The following is a 13,638-nucleotide window of genomic DNA, read 5'->3' as shown; positions in this document are numbered from 1 at the left end:
TTCTGATGGAGATAACAGGAGAGTTGTTTAAAGACAGCGCGGTCAAGTGTTTTAGACAGGAACGGGAGGAGAGAAACAGGCCTGTAGTTTATAACATCAGACGGGTTGAGAGTGGGTTTCTTTAGGAGAGGGTTTACTCTTGCCTCCTTGAGACTGTTTGGAAAGTCACCAGAAGTTAGAGAAGTGTTGATGAAATGGGTGAGAAACGGTAGAATATCAGGAGCGATAGTCTGCAGGAGGTTTGAGGGGATAGGGTCCAGAGGACAGGTGGTAGGACGGGCAGAGGTCATGAGGGTAAGAACCTCACTTGGAGAGAGAGGGGAAAAGGAGGTTAGTGAGTGGGTGAAAGGTGGGTCAGGTGACCCAGCGGTGAGTAAAGGTGGGTCAGAAAAAGAAGAGCGAATATCATCAACCTTTTTTTCAAAGTAGTTAACAAAGTCGCTTGACAGAAGGGAGGAGGGGGAAGGGGCTTTGGGGGGTTCTAAGAGAGTGGAAAAGAGGGAAAATAGTTTTTTCGGATTGGAATAGGAAGATTGGATCTTATCTTGAAAGAAAGTGCTTTTTGCCTGAGAGATGGAAGCAGAGAAAGAGGAGAGGAGAGCCTGATAGGTTAGGAGGTCGTCATGGTGTTTGGATTTCCACCATTTGCGCTCAGCTGCCCGAAGGATGGTTCTATTAGCACGCAGTGGGTCAGGTGAGTTGGAGAGGAGATGCTTTCAGGGTTTGTCGATTGTGTTTGTACCTGCAGATGGAATTTAATTATTGGATAAAATCTGTATATAAATATAATAATACTTATTTAATAATAATTAATAGTATAATACTTTTAATACTTTTACATTTTTACATAATAATAAAAATGTAGAATTAATCATTACAAATAATCGATAGGATAATAATAATACATATTTAATAATATAAATACAATTATAATAGTAATAATAATAATAAATAATATATAATAATACATATTCAATTATAATATTGGTTATTTCTCTTAATCTAAATAGAACTACTTTTATAATATTGTAGCTTTGTTTAATCAATAAGTTGGTAATTAAATATTAATATTTGAGTTTCCAGGCAGAACTCAGTCTGAGATATTCTGGTGATCAATATGAAAAGAGGAGGTCAATAAAGGTGATCAATATGAAAAGGTAAATAAAGGTGATCAATATGAAAAGGTAAATAAAGGTGATCAATATGAAAAGGTAAATAAAGGTGATCAATATGAAAAGGTAAATAAAGGTGATCAATATGAAAAGGTAAATAAAGGTGATCAATATGGAAAGGTAACTAAAGGTGATCAATATGGAAAGGTAAATAAAGGTGATCAATATGGAAAGGTAACTAAAGGTGATCAATATGGAAAGGTAAATAAAGGTGATCAATATGGAAAGGTAAATAAAGGAAGTATTGACAGGTTTCTAAATGTGATTGAGTTTGTAAGTGAAAGTGTCTCTGATGGAAATGACTTCAGATCAAAACCCAAAGGTAATGTTTGAGCCTCACTAAATGTTCCTAACAACACAGAACTGTATTATTCCCAGTCGTCATGGTAACGTCATCAGTTGCCGGGCAGATTTCACCTGAACAGGTTTCTGAAGCAGGAGCTCTGAGAACAGCTGAGTGCAGCGACACACACTGATAACACACACATTACAGAGATCAATACATCACTCAGAGTTACTTTATTTTGTTAAATGTTCCTCCATTAGAGAACATTTTCATTTGTTTCTTTTTAGAAAGCAGTAAACCATTAGATCTTTAGTTTCATATCAAATCCACTTTCCTCTAGTGTCTGAGACGCTAGTAGAAACCAATACATGTGTTGATGGAAAGACGAGAAGACGGACATTTGGGAGATGGGTTTTTATTGGAAAGTGAAACACGGACAGGAAAGGGTTAACAATGCAGAGCGACTTCATGTCACGTTCACCTCTGAACCCCAAACTAAAGAGAACGTCACAGTCCGCTGGCTATGTACACAAAACCTCCCTGTCCCTAAATCATAGCAACATTATCAAAATCACACACTATTATGTTTTAAAACCAATTCAAGAGACATGTTATAAATAAAGACACTTCTGATTCATTTAGAAAAGCTCAGAAAGGGAAATCAATATCACTCGCTGCTACCTGTGTGTGTGTGTGTGTGTGTGTGTGTGTGTGTGTCTGTGTGTGTGTGTGTGTGTCTGTGTGTGTGTGTCTGTGTGTGTGTGTGTGTGTGTGTGTGTGTGTCTGTGTGTGTGTGTGTGTGTGTGTGTGTGTCTGTGTGTGTGTGTGTGTGTCTGTGTGTGTGTGTGTGTAAATACATAATCAGAGGGAAAGCCACCTTTTTATGTGAAACCCAAATTATCCAAATAACATATTCCTGTTGTCCAATCAATGAGCGTCTACTACCTGATTTCCAAACCCTAATATGATCAGTTATTGATCAGTTATTGATCAGATGATCAGTTATTGATCAGATGATGAATAATGAACAGTTTACGGGGAGAATGTGGTGGCAGCGCCCCCTGATGCATAACCCTAAAGACACAGAACAGAACCTGAGTCACTTCTCTGATCTGCTTCTGATCTACAGGTCAATGTTTCTAATCGGTGTTACACTATTTTATTGAACTGATGTCATTGATTTTCTAATATTTGTGTTTCTGAAAGCATCGTGCCTTTCTGAGGTCACTCTGCAGAAGGGTTTGAACTCTAAAGCTGCAGCTGGAGAGGTTTGAGAGCAGAGAAAGAGCTCTGATGCAACAGGTGGAGAGTTGATGTGAAGCCCCTCACTCTGATGGCTGGTTCAGTCTCTCAGTGAGCTCAGCGCTGGAGGCAGGAGAGGGATGGTTTTTATTGGCTGAAAGGAAAAGCAGAGAAAGTGTTTCAATCCACCGCCCCGTACACAACAAGGAACTAGACCACACTGATTATCCCTGTAGAAAACACACCAAGTGCTTTCCATATCCACATTACACTGAGCTCTGAGTTTGATCTGCTACCTCAAAGCCTTACATTAACAACCCTGAGAACTCATGAGACAAGGTTTCTGATTGGTCTCTCACCGTTCCTCTTCCTGTAAACCAGGAATCCAATCCCAGCGATGAGGAGAGCGAGAGCAGCCACTACAGCACCGATGATGAAGAGGAGGAGGAGGGGATTCCCTGTGGAGCAGAAACAACAGGAAGTCTCAATCTGAACGGAGGAAGGAAGCTTCTTCAGGATGGGCATCAGGTCTGAGGCTCCTGAAGGGCCCCTTTCTCCTCGTGGTGTCATGCTGGGTTTCGTCTTGAACCATTCTTAGTCTCTCTCCCCTGAGACCCATGTTTCAGGAGAGAGAGACTATGACATGTTGTCAGGGTCTGTTGATTGTTAGTAACCGTTGAGCCGTTGTGATGCAGTCTTACCTCTGTTGGTCCTGATCACAGCTGAGTCCAGTACGATGACGTGGTCCTCCTTCACCCCAGAGAGCTGGAACACACATCGGTACTTGTCCCAGTGTTCAGCGGGGAATGAGGAGACGTCCAGGTCCACGCTCATCTGGAAGGATCCGTCGTGGTTGGGCAGGATCTCTCCGTGGTCCACGTTGTCGTGAAGCTCCTCTCCGTCTCTGGTCCAGAACATGAGGGCTCTGTCCGGGTAGAAACCTGTAGCGTGGCAGCTGACTGGAGAGGAGGGGGACTTCTGGAGCAGAGACACTGAGGGGATCTCTGCACAAACACACTTTAGAGGTTATTGACTCACAGTGATATCACTACAGGGAGTTATGATGTACTGTGAGCATCACTGAAGGAGAACACAGAGTCAGTGTTTCAGAGAAATTGGTTAAATAAAGACTTTCTTCTCAGTTTTATATAATTTAATATCAAATACTGTTTAGTGTTGTTCAGATTAAAGAAGCACGTTGAATATTTCCTCTTAGACTTTGGAAATTAAGATTTTTTTCTATTTCTTGACATTTAAATGTGTAAAGAATTCATTTATTTATCTGAAAAATAGTCATTACTTAATCTATACTGACAAGAATATTAAGTTTGATTTATCTCCACTGCACTGTGTAGTGCTATAGTACCATTCACTGATTAGTTGATCAAAAGAAAGTTAATTACAACACATCTGATTATAAAATAACAGTTTAAGTTCCTTATTAAAGAAATATGCCAAACATTTTGTAGTTCCAGTTTTTTTAAATGAGTATTTCGGTTTTAAATCCTAAATGGTGTTTTCTGTCTCCATATCCCATAATAATAACTTTTCTTTAACAAAATGCAATTGCAAAATGTTACATTGAAAGACAGAAAACTGGTAAAAAGAAAAAAAACACAGTGAGACACAGAGTGAGACAGAGTGAGACAGAGAGTGAGACGCATAGTGAGACACAGTGTGAGACTCAGAGTGAGACACAGAGTGAGACAGAGTGAGACAGAGAGTGAGACAGAGTGAGACAGAGAGTGAGACAGAGAGTGAGACACAGTGTGAGACTCAGAGTGAGACACAGAGTGAGACGCAGAGTGAGACACAGAGTGAGACACAGTGAGACAGAGAGTGAGACAGAGAGTGAGACACAGTGTGAGACTCAGAGTGATACAGAGAGTGAGACAGAGAGTGAGACAGAGAGTGAGAGACAGAGAGTGAGACAGAGAGTGGTACAGAGAGTGAGACAGAGAGTGAGACACAGAGTGAGACAGAGAGTGAGACACAGAGTGAGACATGTGTTGTAATGTCAGAAACACAGGAGACATGAACATGGAGGTGTTTATGAAACTCCATCAGGTCATGTGACTCTACCTGTTCTCATCAGGAAGCTCCTCCCAAGGTTCACATAGTTCTTCAGATACTCAGGACAGATCTTGGTGAGGTAGTTCTTGTCCTGGGCCATAATAGCTTTGTTCTTCTCCCACTTCTGTTTGGTGAGGACAGCCTGTGGTTTTGGAGCGATCCATGACTCTGTCTCCAGGTCCAGTATTATGAAGTCTTCTCCATCAAAACCATAGTTATCATAACCTTTGACCTCACCAGTCTCATCATCCCAATCACAGCCGTACATATTCTGGACAATGTGGACACCTGAGAGAGAGAGAGAGAGAGAGAGAGAGAGAGAGAGAGAGAGAGAGAGAGAGAGAGAGAGAGAGAGAGAGAGAGAGAGAGAGAGAGAGAGAGAGAGAGAGAGAGAGAGAGAGAGAGAGAGAGAGATGAATGAATGAATGAATGAATGAATGAATGAATGAATGAATGAATGAATGAATGAATGAATGAATGAATGAATTCTCAGCGTTAGTGGCTCCTGCTCCATCCTTTCAGAAAGCAGCAGGGATGTTGCTGTGTGTACAGGATGAAGATATAAACAACATATTATCAGTAGAAGGTGAAACATGAACTAACCTCCAGTTTGGTTGAAGCGCTGCTTTACAGTTTCAATGTTGGCTTTGTAGACCTGCTGGTGACCCTGAAAGATCTGAGTCTCCCTCTCCCAGTACTGAGGAACCTCTTCTGTGATGTTGTTCATCCAGTCCTGTTTGGGTTCTGCTCTCTTGGTGTTGCTGTCGTAATGCATCATCTCAACTTCATCAACCAACCCAACAATCACAAACTCTGGGAAGTTTGGGACTCCAGAGGACGCAGTGTAGAAATACTTCAGAGAGTGAGTCCCTGAGAGAGAATAATAAAGTAATAACTTCAGTCTTTATAAATGAACTGTTCTCTTTCTGCACAAAATCACAGCCAAGACATCAAATCATCTCTTTGTGCATTATATTAAAACAGAAACAAAAGTAAAGACACATTTATGTTCCAGAAGAGTTTGAAATGATTATTATTATTAATAAATGTGTAAATCCTGCGTGAGAGGACCTGAATGTCGTTGATAGGAAACAGGCATCATTTCTTAATCAGAAGAGAAACTCCAGGTTAGTTTTTTAAGCATCATTTGAAGTTTACAGTCTTTATCAGATCATTTATTTCTTCTTCCTGAGGTTTGGAAAATACATTTTAATGATGTTATAAAACCATCAGGAATACCAAAGCTCTGATCCAGTCTCTCTCTGACACATCTCTTGATGTGAAATATTATATTCAAGTTCAACTCCCAATATTTAAGATAATCAAAGATTCAGCAAGTACCCACAAATCTAACTACCTGTTAAAACTTTAAATATTTGCTGGATCAAAGATATTTGATCAGCCGTTATTTATTTTGATCGGAGCGGGACGTTTCAGTTTGAAATAAAGTGTTTGTTCAAAGTGTCAGAGAAACCCTGAATCTCTCAGAGCGTGGCCTTTCTGCTCAGCCACCTGCACGAATACATATATCTGTGATACATGAATACATATATCTGTGATACATGAATACATATATCTGTGATACATGAATAAATATATCTGTAATACATGAATACATATATATGTGATACATGAATACATATATCTGTAATACATGAATACATATATCTGTGATACATGAATACATATATCTGTAATACATGAATAAATATATCTGTAATACATGAATACATATATCTGTGATACATGAATACATATATCTGTAATACATGAATACATATATATGTGATACATGAATACATATATCTGTAATACATGAATACATATATATGTGATACATGAATACATATATCTGTAATACATGAATAAATATATCTGTAATACATGAATACATATATCTGTGATACATGAATAAATATATCTGTAATACATGAATACATATATCTGTGATACATGAATACATATATATGTGATACATGAATACATATATCTGTAATACATGAATACATATATCTGTGATACATGAATACATATATCTGTAATACATGAATCAATATATCTGTAATACATGAATACATATATCTGTGATACATGAATAAATATATCTGTAATACATGAATACATATATCTGTGATACATGAATACATATATCTGTAATACATGAATAAATATATCTGTAATACATGAATACATATATCTGTGATACATGAATACATATATCTGTAATACATGAATAAATATATCTGTAATACATGAATAAATATATCTGTAATACATGAATACATATATCTGTAATACATGAATACATATATCTGTAATACATGAATACATATATCTGTGATACATGAATACATATATCTGTAATACATGAATACATATATCTGTAATACATGAATACATATATCTGTAATACATGAATACATATATCTGTAATACATGAATACATATATCTGTAAACATGAATACATATATCTGTAATACATGAATACATATATCTGTAATACATGAATACATATATCTGTAAACATGAATACATATATCTGTAATACATGAATACATATATCTGTAATACATGAATACATGTATCTGTAATACATGAATACATATATCTGTAATACATATATCTGTAATACATGAATACGTGTATCTGTAATACATGAATACATATATCCATGGGCGTAGGAAGCATCCTGAATGTGGGGGGGGACATTTTTAACGGGGGGTGTTGGGGCGAAAAAAAATATAGATTTCTTGTATTCTGGTGCATTTGAACAGGTGGTTTGATACTTTTATGTGGCTATACTAGCATGAGGAAAATGATGGGTACATTTTGTAATTTCATCCAGTAGTAAAGAAAGGAAACATAGTTGATTATTAATTCAGAGCCGTCTTTGAATTAATAAAAAGCAGTTTAAATGCCCATTTTTTTGTACATTTATATACAACAATAAATATTTGTGAGTGCATTGAGAGATATTGTTGTGGAGAGTCATTTATATATAAATCGCAAAATACATTTGTGAATCCTTCTGTGAGCATTTATTAATATTGAGACTGATCTGACTCCATACGGATGTTAAGTTCACCTAGGAATGGTATCATTGACTTAAATGTTCAAATAAATGTTGCTCTTCTGTCTATATTGGTCATATGATGCCCCTTGACTGAAATGTTTCCTGTTCAATATCCCCACTGATTTCCTTAAAATCCTGGGATGAGAGTCCACATCACAATTTACTCTCAACTGTCATTTCCCTTTCATCACTCACCTCAGCAATGGACCTCTCTCCACTGTCCCTGTATTCTGCCTCTGACTCACTCTCAAGTGCCTAGATGTCAAGAGAGGTGGTGAACTGATAATTATTTATTGAGCAGTATACTCTTTCACATTGAATCATAACAAGTCATACTGAATGTAAATACAACTGACTCTAAAGTAAGTCCCAGTCTGTGACATTGGACATTTTGAAGACTCAAAAGTCCCAAGCAGTAGGTAGAATATTAGCTAGTCTATGTAATGTGCACAGAAAATAAATAGTTAACTGAATACTGGGATGGAAATAGCCTATAAGCACTCAGTAAAACATAAACACACACAAAAAGCTTCTGAATGATAAGAAGTATAATTAAAACATAATGCACATTACCATTTTGAGAGAGAGTACCTAAATTAAAGAACTCAGAAAATAATCTCGTATCGAACTGAGGCTCCAGTAAAACACACTGACTGCGTCTCTACATGGACATCAGTAAGCCGTTTAAGAGTATTATCCCGGTTATGATGTGTTTACATGAGCAGAGAGATCGGGTTATTCATGTTCCCTGTTTACATGATAAATACTAGTAACCTCGCATTTCGATGCCTTTTCTTATCTAAACTATTCAGTATTTGTATTTCTCTATCATGACATAAAGACGAAACTCCTCTCCAGAAGTGAGACGCATTTGCCGCCACCACCGCCATCACTGTTAAGTTAACAGTGTTAACTGATTAACTGCTACCAGCTGATGACTTACTTTCCTCTTCTTTGCAAAAAATGTTCTTATGTCCATGTTGTCTGGGGGAGAAAACATATCAAACCAAGAGATAGTCAGCTTTGATTTTCGCTGTATTAACCATTTCCTGAACATTTGGTGTGTGTGCCTTACCTCCGCTACCGGCATCCTTCATACAACAGAATCTGAGCTGTCCAACTATGACATCACTCCTTGAACATGCGCGCGCTATGTGAGAATCTGCCTTGGTACAAAGTAGCAGTGAAAACATGGTACGGAGTTTCATTGATTTGGGCATTCTCTCAATAAGCAAGTGGAATGGATTTCATTTGATAGTGAAGCACTGCAGCGCTCTGCAAAGAGCGGCGAGTGGATAGACCGATTCACGGACTTTCCGCATAGTAAAAGTGGGGGGGTCCAAACTAATCATTTGAAAAAGTGGGGGGGACTTGTCCCACCCTCATATAATGGTTGCGACGCCCATGCATATATCTGTAATACATGAATACATATATCTGTAATACATGAATACATATATCTGTAATACATGAATACATATATCTGTAAACATGAATACATATATCTGTAAACATGAATACATATATCTGTAAACATGAATACATATATCTGTAATACATGAATACATATATCTGTAATACATGAATATATATATCTGTAATACATGAATACATATATCTGTAATACATGAATACATATATCTGTAAAACATGAATATATATATCTGTAATACATGAATACATATATCTGTGATACATGAATACATATATCTGTAATACATGAATACTATATCTGTAATACATGAATATCCAGAACTAACAGCAGCTCCTGATTGATGGATCTACTAAACAGCATCATATAGTTCTCTCAGTACATGTCAGTATCAGTGTGATGTTCTCTCAGTATGCTGTACTACAGTCAAGCAGACATGTAAACAACAACAACAGGAACTTGATATTGATGTTGACCTCGTTGAATTGTGATTTGCTTCCCAGAGATCTATCTCTCTCTTCTTCATGTGTAATGACAGGGAGCAGGTTCTATATGATTTCTTCTTCTGCTGTTTGCTCTTCAGTCAGAAACCAAACCCCTGGATACTCCGGGACTTTCTCACTTACGTCCACTTCTCTGCATTTAGAAAACAACTAGATTTGATATGGACAACTCATATGTATTAATATCATTTTAAATGTCAATAACGGTCTATAATATATATTCATATTTATTGTGTATTGAGTCTGTATTACACTGTGTGTATTTATACCTGATCTATAGAGTATTCATAATGTGTATACCTCCTTATACTGTTCATAGTGTAAATACTTCACTTTGTTTATATCCTCATATATATATATATATATTATACTACACATCACTCTGCACTTTACTACTTGTTCTGCACTTTTGGTTTGATGCTAACTGTATTTCGTTGTCTTAGTACATGTACTCTGTGCAATGACAACAAAGTTGAATCTAATATAAAACAATATAGCGTGCACAATAAGTTAAAGGGAAATAAAGATAATTTATAAATAACTATTTTACTATTTTTCTGTGTTATTGTGTTGCTCTGTTGGAGGAGCCTGTGACCTATGATTTTCATCATCATAACTACACTGTAGCTATGTACTATCACCAATAAAAGCCTTGAACCAAAGAAGGAAAACAACGCCATCTTGTGACTTTAAGAAATGAAAGGATAAAGCTCCACAGCAGAGAGGTGTGAGGGTGATGTGTTTCAAGACTGGAAGATCTCATCATCAAACCTGATCAATACTATATATTCAAAGGTGTTCTATCATTTCACAGACACCATTAACCAGTGGGAGCTTTGCTTACATATTACATGGTCCCCAGAGGAGGTAGAAGTACTCAGATCATGTACTTTAGTAAGAGTAGAAGTACTCAGATCATGTACTTTAGTAAGAGAAGAAGTACTCAGATCATGTACTTTAGTAAGAGTAGAAGTACTCAGATCATGTACTGTAGTAAGAGTAGAAGTACTCAGAGCATGTACTTTAGTAAGAGTAGAAGTACTCAGATCATGTACTTTAGTAAGAGTAGAAGTTACTCAGATCATGTACTTTAGTAAGAGTAGAAGTACTCAGATCATGTACTGTAGTAAGAGTAGAAGTACTCAGAGCATGTACTTTAGTAAGAGTAGAAGTACTCAGATCATGTACTTTAGTAAGAGTAGAAGTACTCAGATCATGTACTTAGTAAGAGTAGAAGTACTCAGATCATGTACTTTAGTAAGAGTAGAAGTACTCAGAGCATGTACTTGAGTAAAAGTAGAAGTACTCAGATCATGTACTTGAGTAAAAGTAGAAGTACTCAGATCTTGTACTTTAGTAAGAGTAGAAGTACTCAGATCATGTACTTTAGTAAGAGTAGAAGTACTCAGATCATGTACTTTAGTAAGAGTAGAAGTACCAGAGAGTAGGAATACTCTGTTTCACTAAAAGTCCTGCATTCAAAATGTCCCTCAAGTAAAAGTAGAAAAGTATTCTCATCAAAATATAGTGAAAGTAGCGACAGTAAAAGTAGTCATTGTGCAGATTGGTCCATTTCAGAATAATATATATGATATGTTTTATAATGATTGATCATAAAAGTGTTCTCAAAGCTGGTAAAGGTGCAGCTAGTTTGAATGACTTTGTATACTGCTGGGTAGCTTGTGGATTTACTCCAGGTGGAACTAAAGTCTGATTTAACACTTGATTATATTTCACATCGTTCATCCACATCTGTAAAGTAACTAAAGGTATTAAATACATGTAGTGGAGGAAAAGTACACCATTTACCACCATTTAAGACTATCACACTTTAAACTCACACAGCCCATAAACACATGAAGCACTTCTTATTTTCCAACGTAAAGAATCAAAAGACTCACGTGCAGATGTGCAGCGTGGGCCAACTATTCCCAGGAGAAGCAGAAACAGCAACATCTTCATCTTCATCTTGATCTCACGAGGCTTTCTGTGTGAAAGGTTCTTTATCCACAGAAACACAGCCGTCCTTTCTGCAGAGCGGGATGTCAATGAGAGAGACACACAGAAGGGAGGTAACACCAGCTCCGTCTGAGCCAATGAGAATTCAGTCTGAGCGTCGCGTCACTTGTTGCTCGGTGAATCTGCCTCACTCAGGTTGTGTATCGAAAGTGAAACTAAAGATCAGACACTCTGCAGTCTGGGGGGGGGGGCAGTAGGGTCTCACTGTTCTGTGTGCCATTGGCTTTAGAGTGAGTCATGTGAGAGTCTGTTATTTGACACAGACCTGTGTGCTATCAAAGCATCAGGTTCTTGGAGGAGATGTCCACTACCAAGTCCATATCCATTGAATGATGTTCTGTATGTGTACGTATGTGAAGGTGTTGTGGTTCAGTACAGCTCTCTGCACACATCAGGCCTTCTATCAGGACAAACTATATCATAAAACACAAGAGTTTCCATATCTGACCTCAGCGTTTGAAATGAAAGCAATAATGAATGAAAGCAAAGCAGAAAGAGAGTCAGAGAGCGTCTGAAACATCCGATCTGTGAACGCTGAGCAGTGCTTCTACCAGAGAAATGTAAGACCTGTGTTGATGTTTGAACACCTGACGCTGTTTTTCACTTTGTTTCAGCACTGTTTCTACTTCAACCCTCAACAGGAATGAGAGCTGTACTCTCTCTCTTCCTGAAAGCAGCAGCTAATGATTGACAGGTGGTTTCTCTGAGCCCTGTGTTACTGTGTGTCTCTTCCCCTAACTGTCTGTCCCCAGGTGAGCCTCTCTCAGGTGATCCCAATCCCTCGCCTTCATCAAAGGCTGAGGAGAGCTGCAGCAGCTTCATGTCCTCTTCCTCCTGCTCTGCATGGATGTGTGTGATCAGTGTGTTGTCTCTGTGGGACACTTGGCACTCGTTGGGACTCGTGTTTTTTAACCGTCCTGTCGTGTTCGGGTCAAATCTGACTGATTTACATCAATCATAATTAAATATTGTGTTTTACATGTGATGGCCTCCAGGCCTCATGATATCCTCCACAGTAGCATGTGAACATATCAAACTGCTGATCCACACTTTCATTGAGTTTTGAGAGCTTTAGTCAACTTTGTAAAACAAAGGAGATGAATGGAGAACCCTAGATGATGTTCCTCCATCAGATACACAACCACATCAACAACCATGTTATCTGTTAGTCTATTCTTTGTTTACTCACTGCAGGTATTCATGTGAACCAGTAGAGACTTTCTTTACTGCTTAAAAAGGAGTTACATTTGGTGATGATAATGTTTTTTTTAGCCTTTAGTACGTTTTTTTAAATTGGTTAGTGAGCCCTCTTTGCTTTTGAGCTTTAAAAGACATCTTTATGGTGATTAGTGAGCGATGTGTTCTGGGTTCAATAAACAGGGAGGAGGCAGAACTGGGGAGGGCGACACCTTGTGGTGAGAAGAGTTTAAATTATTTATTATTATTAGATGGATAAGTACAAGGTTGAGGTACTTGTACTTTACTTGAGTATTTCAATGTCATGCTACTGTGTACTTTGACTCCACTACATGTATTTATTACCTTTAGTTACTTCACAGATCTGGATGAATGATGTGAAATATAATCAAGTGTTAAATCAGACTTTAGTTCCACCTGGAGTAAATTCACAAGCTACCCTGCAGTATACAAAGTCATTCAAACTAGCTGCACCTTTACCAGCTTTGAGAACACTTTCATGATCAATCATTATAAAACATATCATATATATTATTCTGAAATGGACCAATCTGCACAATGACTACTTTTACTGTCGCTACTTTCACTATATTTTGATGATAATACTTTTATACTTTTACTTGAAGAACATTTTGAATGA

General features: G+C 37.6%; 1 protein-coding gene and 1 long non-coding RNA gene across 4 annotated transcripts; one reads left to right on the top strand and one right to left on the bottom strand.

Annotated features, from left to right (window-relative positions):
• The first annotated feature begins 1,001 nt into the window (after window positions 1-1,001).
• Window positions 1,002-2,009, top strand: LOC117482837. Its single transcript, XR_004555927.1, has 2 exons — window positions 1,002-1,346; window positions 1,401-2,009. It is a non-coding gene; the product is annotated as an uncharacterized LOC117482837 (long non-coding RNA).
• On the bottom strand, window positions 1,858-11,853 carry LOC117482817 (H-2 class I histocompatibility antigen, Q9 alpha chain-like). Of its 3 annotated transcripts, XM_034131021.1 has the most exons (7): window positions 11,684-11,853; window positions 5,377-5,643; window positions 4,783-5,061; window positions 3,402-3,704; window positions 3,060-3,158; window positions 2,757-2,854; window positions 1,858-2,527 (listed from the first exon to the last, which is right to left on the bottom strand). In XM_034131021.1, the coding sequence occupies exons 1-6, from the start codon at window positions 11,748-11,750 to the stop codon at window positions 2,784-2,786; spliced, it is 1,086 nt and encodes a 361-aa protein (XP_033986912.1). In that variant the 5' UTR covers window positions 11,751-11,853; the 3' UTR covers window positions 1,858-2,527; window positions 2,757-2,783. The 3 variants fall into 3 exon arrangements, with proteins under 3 accessions (XP_033986912.1, XP_033986911.1, XP_033986913.1); XM_034131020.1 differs by having other exon boundaries at window positions 1,858-2,854; XM_034131022.1 differs by lacking the exon at window positions 11,684-11,853 and adding an exon at window positions 8,043-8,065 and having other exon boundaries at window positions 1,858-2,854.
• Between the last annotated feature and the right edge of the window lie 1,785 nt (window positions 11,854-13,638).

Source organism: Trematomus bernacchii, unplaced genomic scaffold, assembly GCF_902827165.1.
Source record: "Trematomus bernacchii unplaced genomic scaffold, fTreBer1.1, whole genome shotgun sequence".
NCBI classification, from domain to species: Eukaryota; Metazoa; Chordata; class Actinopteri; order Perciformes; family Nototheniidae; genus Trematomus; species Trematomus bernacchii.
Note: the sequence above shows the minus strand (reverse complement) of the source record. Positions and strands in the feature narration are given on the sequence as shown.

Excerpts from the sequence above, each read along its gene's own strand:
- LOC117482817 (XM_034131020.1), bottom strand. The coding sequence starts at position 11,750 with ATGAAGATGAAGATGTTGCTGTTTCTGCTTCTCCTGGGAATAGTTGGC. Across the intron at positions 3,705-4,782 it reads GAGCTTCCTGATGAGAACAG|AGATCCCCTCAGTGTCTCTG; the intron begins GTAGAGTCACAT and ends GTGTTTGTGCAG. Across the intron at positions 2,855-3,059 it reads GGTTTACAGGAAGAGGAACG|CCAATAAAAACCATCCCTCT; the intron begins GTGAGAGACCAA and ends TTTTCCTTTCAG.